The following is a 10,216-nucleotide window of genomic DNA, read 5'->3' as shown; positions in this document are numbered from 1 at the left end:
AGGGTTCTGAAGCTGATTCTGATTATTTGGCACTGTTGCCCTTGTCTGTATCTGTTCCATCCTTCCAGGTCTCCCAACCCCCAATTAGTCTTCTGATTCCTAGTGCCAATACCTTAGGCCAGTGTAAACTGGAAGCTTTAAAAGGTTTTGTTTGTTTGCTTGTTTGTTTTGAATCTACATTTTAAAGTTGAGAGCTTTCACATTTAACAAATCAGGACTTTCAGCTTCTCTTTAAAAAACTGGAAGATATGGCCCAAATTCCCACATAGGGCAATCAAGGATAGTGGCTACCCACTCTGGACAGGGTATGTACCCTCCATGTCTTCACAGTCCCTACCACTCCCTATTGCCTCATTCATTTACAGTATCTACAGATTTTTAGAATTTGTCACTGGTGCCTTAGACCTTTACAAGTAGCTCTGGCTACTTACAGCCAGATTGGTTATGGCTTTGGATTTAATAACTTGCTCATGCAAGAACATTGCATGAATTCCCTCTACACACACACACACACACACACACACACACACACACACACACACACACACTTCCCATCCTGTCCTTCTGCTAATATAAAACTCTTGGTAGAATGATCTCAGAGCCCATCTGTATGGGTGATCAGATCACATTTCTGGGAGCACCCTGGTCCTGCCATGGATGCATAATTCTCTTTAGAAAGTGGACTGTCCACAGGGCTCTGGGCGCTTCCTCTTGTTATAAAGCTGCCTGAGGTCACCGCCAATAAATTACTGGTTTAAGGAAAACAATGACAAGCCTTCTCCATGGAGAACAGAGTTTTCTCACTCAATTATTTCCTAAAGTCATGCCCTCTTTCCCAGCTTGACACCATAATTTTTGAGGTAGCAGCACTGAGTCTGCTTGTTGTTTGTTCTTCGGATCCACACACCACACCTGCCACATGAGCCCAGCAAGCTCTGAGAGTAATACATCCTCCTGGCAGTGGAATTAGTCAAGTTATGATCATTGCACTGTCAATTAAGTGGCTGCTTTGTTAAAATGACTTACCAGAGTGACTCTGAATTGGCTGTATTTGTTTACCAGTCTAGCTTTTCTCTTTGTAAAGGCAATTTCGTTAACTGTTTTTGACTGCTACAGAGCTTCAATGGAAATCATGAATAATCTCATTTTAGCGAAATCAGACCTTTTAGAAACTCAAGATATGACTTAAATTTAGGATAAAAATGGTACCTGGAAAACCAGTAATAATCTTCCTAAATTGGTATATAGCTGCAAGATGGAAGACAGGTTTATTTGCCAAAGTCATTTTTCACCTGTAGGTGCTGGTGACATAAGGAGCTGGGGAATGAGGAGTGGGCTGGGTGCAGTGGCAGTGGGGTGGTGGACCATTTCTCCCACCTAATATCAGCTTGGAAATAGTTGACATTTGATAGCATTGTCACTTTGAGATATGTAACCCTCTGTTAGAATTACATGGCCCTTGAGAAATAGCTTCCTTTTTAAAAAATTACTTGGGAAAATATTAACTTTGTCCCTTTGAGTATCCCCTACTGCCATCAAGGAAGTTGGTATTTTTTTTCTCTGTCAAAAACAAAAGTGGCAATTTTTCTTTTCAGAGATAGGGGAGGGCCCAGGGAGGGGACAGGGGGACCCGGTGCTTTCAGAAGGCCTTTGATGCAGCTGCCTCCTGCCATCCACCATCGGGAGGAGGTCTGTCCCTAAGCTTTCTCCCCAACTGGCTTTGAGCCTATCTGGGGACAGAGTACAGCTTTCTGTCATACACAGATAGATAACACACACACGCACACAAGCTCACACACAAACCAACCAGCTGCAGAGCGAGCAACAGGAGGTGGCAGAATGCTTGCCACTGTGTCACTGGATTTGTAAGCATCCCCTCCAAACCACGGCCAAGACTAGTTATTCCCTGGGCTAAAGCCAGCCTGAGAACTTGGGGACCCTGCCAAGCCCTGACAGCCCCTAGGCCTAGCTCTGTTGCCAGAGCCACACAGGGAAGTCATTAATTCGTTAAACAAAGCTTCAATAAACGATTAAGGAGTCCATCATTTGTTCATCAGTGGGCTAGCTGCATAGAGGATATCTGAGCATTCACTTTAAGGAACCTAGACTATTTGGGGGAGAGGAGAAAAGCTATACACTCATTTTAAAATTGAATATTGTCACAAGAGATGCCACTCAAAGCAGCATGTAAGTAAATGCCAAATGACCTTTCAGAGGAAGGAGTTTCAGACGGTGAATCTCAGCATCAGAGAAAGCAGACACTGTGATGTAGTGGAGAGAGCCTGGGCTTTGGAGCCAGACGGACTGGCTGCAGATCCTCACTGTGTGATCACAGCCAAGTTCCTCACCCTTTCTGGACTTCAGTCTGCTTACCCGTGGAGTAGAGGTGGTACATGCCTTCCAGAGTTGTTGAGGGGATTATATGAGGTGGGCTGCATATTACAAGCCTTCCATAAATGTTTGAGTTTTTTGTTCTGCTTTGTTTTTAAGAACATCAGAGCATTTAAAAAATCAGTTCAGGTAGGATTAGCCCAGAGGAAAATGACCTGAGACCATTCCTTAGAAAGAGGAAAGGACGACTATCATAGAAAAAGTTATCATGTCTAGCGAATACTTTAGGAAGTGGAAAGGTATGAGAAAGGATTGTTTCCTTTTTTATCATATGGACTTTTTCCTGAACATGAAAATGTTTCACGTCTATAGGAAATTTGGAAAGCACAGTAAAACGCAAGGAACAAAGTAAAAAATCAAATATAATTCTGTACCCAATGAAAACTCGTATAAACACTTTGGCTTTCCTTCCAACCTTCTCCTAATTTTAACATAACTGAGATCACACTATATACACAGTTTGGAATCCTGGTTTTTGTACCTAATGTTTCATAAGCATTTCCCTCTGTCATTAAAAATTCTTTGCAAACATCATTTGCAATGGGCATATGGAATTCCACATGTGGATGTACCAACGTTTTCTCAGCTATTCTACTAACAGTGGACACTTAGGGCTGTTCAGATACTTCACTATTATAAAAATGCCTCTGTGAACGTGAATACTTTTGTTGCAAAATCCTATTTTTTAGGATAAGTTTCCATAGAAACTTATGGAATTACTGTTCTAAGGTTCATGCTGAATATAAAGTGTTTTCCACAAAGGATTGTCCCAACCCACATTCTCACCAGCCACAGGCGAGAGACAGTTGGTCTTATCAAATCCTGAGACCCAATATTATCTTTGCAAAGAAAATTTTTTGCCTAATTTGATAGTCACGAAATAGCATTTCATTGTTCTCTTAACTATCTTCTTCCTTCTAGCAATATACCTAAAAGGATGTAAAGGAGTGCTCAGATAAAGAAAAGGAGCTTTCTTTTGTCTGCAAACAATCAACAAATATTTATTGTGCAAATCATTTTACTCTGGATTTACCTTCTCTCCCGTTTTTGGGTGGGTTTGGGAGATTCCACTTTTCAGGTGTTAGCCATTGTGAAGATAAGAGTTTTGAGGTACAATGCTGCTGACATTCTGGGTCAAAACATACCGATTCTGCCACTACTAAGCTTCAAGAAAAGCAAGCCATGGAACCTGTCTGAAACTCCAGCCCTTCAGCCGATAGGATGCCTGTCCTACCTGGTTTATGGAAATGTGAAGATCCTGACATTTTATTAATGATTTATCAAAATTTAAAGTGCTTTTAAGACTTAAAAAAATTCTACATAACATAATATTATGTCCGATTTTATCCCATCATTATTGTGTCCTAAATTGACAGTTTCTGAGAGTCCCACCTCCTAACTCCAATATCAGCTTTCAGTAGATGAGGACCTTCACCGACAAATATTAGGGAAAGGGTCCAGACAAAAGAGGAAGAACTTATGCTCTGTAGAAATACAGTTCCCAGTCTACCCACTGTCTCTGGAACACCTCCAGATTGAAAGGTTTCATCTGGAAGAAAAAGGGGGTGGTGCTTAAGGTCCAGTCTGGGCAAGCCCTCTTCTCGCGAGGGTCCCAGGGTGGGAGGCGTCTGGAGTCCGCGTCGCAGTGCAACCACCTCTCCCGGCGGCTGACGCTCACACCTGGGTCCCCGCTGTCACTCCTGCGGTCACCCCCGCCTGCGGTCGGTCGCAGTATTTCTCGGCCCCGTCCTTCACTGGGTCCCCGGCCCCACCCAGGCTCTCCGTGGGTGGGAAGTGGCGCGATACTGGAAAGCACTGTCTGGGCGCCCACTGCAAACCCCAGCCGTCTGGGGTTAAGCGCCCAGACTCCACCCCAACTCCATCCCGCCCTGCTCTCCAACCTAATTTCTTACCGCTGCCAAGGCTTGTCCTCCGTATTGGGTCGGACTGCAGATGCGGGGCCGGTAGATGTGGGTTCGAGTCCGCTTGGAATCTCCTGCCAACCCTGGCATTTCATCTCTGCAGGGCTCCTTCCTGTTTCCTCCGCCTGGGGGCTTTGCCAGGTTCACCGCTGTATCCCCAGAGCCTGGAACAGTGCGTGGCATGCAGTCAGCCCTCACTAAATATCTGTTGACTAAATACATCTCTGTAATGGTAACACCCACAGGGTGTTGTGGGAATGAATGATTCTGTGCAAGTACCTTGTGATATGTTACAAAAGTACTATTCGCTAAGTTTCTCTAAGAGAACAAAGCATATATATATATATATTTTAAGTACTATTCACGAATTGGTTACCCGGGAATACATACCTACTTCTCTATCACAGCCTCCCCCCAGAATTATGCCAAATCATCCTACCTTCTTCTGAAAGTGTTTCCTGACTCTAGTACTATTACTGTGGATGTGCATGCCTAGTTATATACAGCTGTGCTCTGAAGAAAGAATCTTTACTTATTTCATTTCCTGAATGGATTGCATGTGCTGAAAGAGCAGGGAATGGAGTCAGATGTTGGACCCGATGCCAGCATTGCCGCCTATTGGTCGGGTTACTCTGGCAAGTCATTTCCCCTCTCTGGGCCTCAGTGTCTCCATCTGTAGCCTTCCCGGGTCTGGAATGCCACCCACGTGAGCAAGGATAGACGCGCCACACAGGGACGCGTCGGTCGCCCGGGCTTTCAACATCCCTGCAGGCGCATCCTGCTTTCCCAAGTTGCGGCACGCCTCCGGGACGCCCTCCACAGCTCTAGACTCACGAGGTGATCGCGAGCTAGAGCTAAAGGGAGCCGCTGAGGGGCTTCCCTGGCTTAGCCTAAGGGGGCCGCCTGAGTGCTTGCCCCCTCGCCCCTCCCTCGCGGCCTCCACCCGCTCATCTGCCCCTCTCCCCCCCCACCCCTCCTTTCTCCCCGCCCCGCCCTCCCGCCCACCCGCGCGGCGCATGCGCCGCCCGCGGAGCGTGTTTTTATAAAAGTCCAGCTTCGACTGGAAACTTCAGTTTGTTGGCTGTGGTAGCAGGTAGCAAAGTGTCTCCTAGGACTTGAGTACTCCGGTAGCCCCCGCGGCTGGAGAGCAAGCGATTACCATGGACGGGTTCCATGTAAGTCGTTTCAACCTGCTTTTTCTTAAACGTATTACAAACACATGAATTTAGAGCGCAACCCCTCTCCGAGCGGGCAGAAACGACCAGAATATTGGAGGTGCCCGTGCCCCCGAAAAGGGGCATAGAAAGGAGTTTTCGTGCGCTTGGCTACGGTCGGGGTGGGGGGGGGTGGGGTTGGACTGAAATCTTTTTCTAAGTAGAGGAGAAAAGATGGGAACGACCGATTTCGGTGGCTGCATGTGTCTCCCCCTTGAGTTCTGGGGCGCGCGCCGGTTTTGCACGCTGTTTGCAAACAGAACATTCTGTGCACAAGTGCAGAGAAGATGTGCGCGCTGCCAGAGACCGTGGGTCTCTTACTCGGGGGAGCGGGGGTTTCTTTTGGAGCGAATTACATGATCTGAATTTGGAGGTGGAGGGCGGCGCGCCGGGGCTGAGTTCCCAGAGGGAGACTGCGCCCCTGGTTAACTTCAGGAGCAAAGGCGCCTGGGACCACTCTTGGTGTTGGGCGCGTGTTTGCTAAACTCTGCTGCCCGCGGAGCTGTGCCAGTGCCCGGGCAGTGGGAGCAGAGGGCGGACCCACCGTGCCGCTTGGCTGAGGTGTCTGCGCGTTGGCCGCAGCAGGGAGGTGGCCGGGAGCAGCCCGCGCCACTGAGGATTGAGGGAGAGACATCGCGGGCGTCGCCAGCGCCGCGAGTGGGCCCCGGGCTTCTGGAGTTGGGGGTCGTGCAGAAGTTGAAGGAGTATATAAACGGTCACGGTGCAGCAGCACCCCGAGGTGTGCGCGGCGGGGACTAAGGGTGGAGTGAAGGGCTGGGAGGGCACCTGGGCTGCCGGTAGTTGCGGCGCAGACACGCAGGTGCAAGTGGGGACAGTTGGGCTCTCACCGAGCCCGGTTGCGCCAGTTAACCGTCGGTGGTTTCCTGGAGCCTTTTGAAATCCCCTTGGTAGGGAGGCTTTTCGTTTCCCCCAGCGGCGCGCGATTCAAAGGCTCCCGCGGCGAAGCCGCCCAATCTCTCCCCAGCACCCTGCAGGACCGCGCCTGGCGTGCGGCGGGGCCAAACCGTTGGAGCCACTGCCTGCCGGCGGTGGGCGTGGTGGGCCGCGCGGAAGGCTGGAGCTGGACCACCCGGCCCCCAGCGCGCCCTCCGCCTGGAGGCTTCCAGCTTGCAGACCTCCCACCCCATTAACTGGATCCGTGGCGGGATGGGAAGCGACCCGGGAGAGTGAGGAAATGAAACTCGGGGCGAGGACCACGGGTGCAGACCCCGTGACTTTCCCCTCCCATTAAAATGCTGTGCTCGCTAACGTCCCAAAGGCGCCAAGTGATAAACATGGGTTTGGCAGAGAAACCCACGCCCCTGAGCGGCGCCGGTGGGAGTGAGGGTTCCCCGCTTCTGACACCCCACCCCCGCCCTCAAGCACCAAAGCCCTTCGTTTAAGACCGCATTCCCCTTCCCCACTACGTGTTGCTTGAAGTACGGAATGGTTTGTGTTTAGACAGTCGTGGAGAAAACAGTGTTTCATGCCTTAGAATAAGAGTCTTTGGGACCCCGCAGTGCTTCTTCCTCCCCTCTTCCCTCTCCTGGCGAATCTTCATAGAGAAAGTTAATCCCAGCTCCTCGGAACACGAGATTCTACCCCCAGTCCCACCATCATGCCGCCTAGGAGTGGCCTCTTTGTGTTTTGTTTTGGTTTTTTTCCTCCCAAGGTTTTTCCTTCCCTCTAGTGGGCGGGGCAGAAGAGTTAGCAAAGATGTGACTTTGGAACCCAAAGAATCTCATCGCCCTCTTGTTTTGAACAAAGAATTTTGTAACTGGTTCTCCTAATGAGGGATATAATGAAGCGACTATGGGGGAAGATGGGAGGAGAGTTGTAGGAGTCTAGAATAATTCCCTTGTGCTCTGACCCCAGTACTTTGGTGGGAGCAGAATTGCCTGAAGCAGGCCGGGCTGAGTTGGTTTTTATAAATTGCTTTTTTAAAATACCAGAAACATTGTTTGGAACTTAGGGAATGCCTGCTGAACTTGAAAAGTGAATGTCCATTCCCTTGCCTTTTTCAGATTTTCTCTTCAGATAATTACACAGAGGATGACTTGGGCTCAGGAGACTATGACTCCATAAAGGAACCCTGCTTCCGGGAGGAAAATGCCCATTTCAACCGTATCTTTCTGCCCACTGTCTACTCCATCATCTTCTTGACTGGCATCGTGGGTAACGGATTGGTCATCCTGGTCATGGGTTACCAGAAGAAACTGAGAAGCATGACAGACAAGTACAGACTGCACCTGTCTGTGGCAGACCTCCTCTTTGTTCTCACACTTCCCTTCTGGGCAGTTGATGCCGTGGCAAACTGGTACTTTGGGATGTTCCTGTGCAAGGCAGTCCATGTCATCTACACAGTCAACCTCTACAGCAGTGTCCTCATCCTGGCCTTCATCAGCCTGGACCGGTACCTGGCTATCGTCCACGCCACCAACAGTCAGAGGCCAAGGAAGCTGTTGGCTGAAAAGGTGGTCTATGTTGGTGTCTGGATACCTGCTCTCCTGTTGACTATTCCCGATTTCATCTTTGCCAACGTCAAGGAGGGGGATGGGAGGTACATCTGCGACCGCTTCTATCCCAGCGACTTGTGGTTGGTGGTGTTCCAGTTTCAGCACATCGTGGTTGGCCTTATCCTGCCGGGTATCGTCATCCTGTCCTGCTATTGCATTATCATCTCCAAGCTGTCCCACTCCAAGGGCTACCAGAAGCGAAAGGCCCTCAAGACCACAGTTATCCTCATCCTGGCTTTCTTTGCCTGCTGGCTGCCCTACTACATTGGGATCAGCATCGACTCCTTCATCCTCCTGGAAATCATCCAGCAAGGGTGTGAGTTTGAGAGCACTGTGCACAAGTGGATTTCCATCACCGAGGCCCTAGCCTTTTTCCATTGTTGCCTGAATCCCATCCTCTATGCCTTCCTTGGGGCCAAATTTAAAACCTCTGCCCAGCATGCACTCACTTCTGTGAGCAGAGGGTCCAGCCTGAAGATCCTCTCCAAGGGAAAGCGGGGTGGACATTCTTCTGTTTCAACTGAGTCGGAGTCTTCGAGTTTTCACTCCAGCTAACACTGGACTTGTATACATTACAGAACTTTTTCTGAAGTTACACATTTTTTCAGATATAAAAGACTGACCAACACTGTACAGTTTTTATCGACTGTTGGACTTCTTTTCTTGTGTGCCTTTAGTTTTTGTGAGGTTTAATTGACTTATTTATATAAATATTTTTTGTTGTTGTTTCATGTTGATGAGCGTCTAGGCAGGACCTGTGGCCAAGTTCTTAGTTGCTGTATGTCATTGTAGGACCGTAGAAAAGGGAACTGAACATTCCAGAGTGTATAGTGAAATCACTTAAGCTAGAAAGTATCCTCAGCTGTTTGTAAATAAATAATCTGTCCATTCCAGTGGAACATTTTCCTCTTCCTGCTCTTAAAGTGTTCGGTTACACTATGTGGTTTTGCTGTAGAAGGTGGCACTTTTAACCAAAGCCTGAAGTGGTATAGTTTTCAGGAGGGGGTTGATTTCAGTACCTACAATGTACAGCCTTGTATTAAGTTGTTAATAAAAGTACATGATAAACCTACTTAGTGTTACGTTCTGATTTCTATTGACATTCCTTTGGCTGGCAGAAGTCAAAAATAACAGTAGATACCTGCATGGCATGTCAGATCCTGTCCTAGGTATTTTAGTTGTAATATTTTACTTAATCCTTATCACAACTCTATGATAGGCTCTGGTTCTATTACTACTAACATTTTGTAGAGCAGGAAACCAAAGTACAGAAAGCCTAAGTGACTTGGTCAAAGTATAGTAAGTAAGCACAATGGATATCTCAAACCAGGTAATGTGACTTCAGTTATCTGAAGTCTTAACCACTCTTAACTCATGGAAGTTTAGAAATATCCAGCCAGTACATATTCCTATGAAAGATAATCTTCCCGAAGGATAAATGTGCGTAAAGAAGAAAAGGTATGCAATCCCATGTTTTAGATTTTACTACTATCATCCCCTTGTGTACTCCAGGTCTGTGCCAGCCAGGCACTGTATGCTCTTCTCATCTACGCCTCTCAATCTAGATGTCGTCATGCCCTTTTGACAGGCAAGGAGACTGAGGTTCAGAGACTTGCCATAACTTGCACTTTCAAGGGGACATACCAGGAGCTGACTCCATTCATCCTTCCAGCCCTTGCTCTTAACCATTACCCACTGTTGTCCCCCAGAACACCTGGTCATAAGGCAACTGAACTGCTATTGAAAATAAAAGCCAAAAGCCAAAAGTGAATGTTTTCTTCATAAAATTAACCATGCCCAAAATATCCCTCTTGCAATATCTTCTATGCAAATCTCAACACTTAATCTATTGCAACATCTAGCACCTCAAGGGTTCAGCCAAGCAGATAAAAGTTAAATTGGTGCTTTCAGAGCTCAGAAGAAAGGTCCATTGATGCAAGCTCCCCATTGCCCACGTTTTGCACAAGATTTTGGAGTCTTATGTAACATCACCCGTGGCTATTTACACTACCATTGTGCAAGCCCCAAGCTCTTGAGTACATTTCAGCTCCGGTCTCCATTCAAAGATAATTTCTAAACTATGGTAGCCATACCTGTCTCACTTTGTGACACAAACACGGCACTCCAGGCATGCCCTCAAAGATGATAACCAGGATATAAATAAGGCAATATT

General features: G+C 47.7%; 1 protein-coding gene across 1 annotated transcript; it reads left to right on the top strand.

Moving 5' to 3' along the window:
• The first annotated feature begins 5,402 nt into the window (after nucleotides 1–5,402).
• On the top strand, nucleotides 5,403–9,011 carry CXCR4 (C-X-C motif chemokine receptor 4). Its single transcript, XM_082840700.1, has 2 exons — nucleotides 5,403–5,488; nucleotides 7,552–9,011. The coding sequence occupies exons 1-2, from the start codon at nucleotides 5,474–5,476 to the stop codon at nucleotides 8,596–8,598; spliced, it is 1,062 nt and encodes a 353-aa protein (XP_082696826.1). The 5' UTR covers nucleotides 5,403–5,473; the 3' UTR covers nucleotides 8,599–9,011.
• The last annotated feature ends 1,205 nt before the right edge of the window (nucleotides 9,012–10,216 follow it).

The sequence above is a fragment of the Leucopleurus acutus genome (genome assembly GCF_964270905.1).
Source record: "Leucopleurus acutus genome assembly, chromosome: 6".
Lineage (NCBI taxonomy): Eukaryota > Metazoa > Chordata > Mammalia > Artiodactyla > Delphinidae > Leucopleurus > Leucopleurus acutus.
This window is presented reverse-complemented; position numbering and strand designations above follow the sequence as displayed.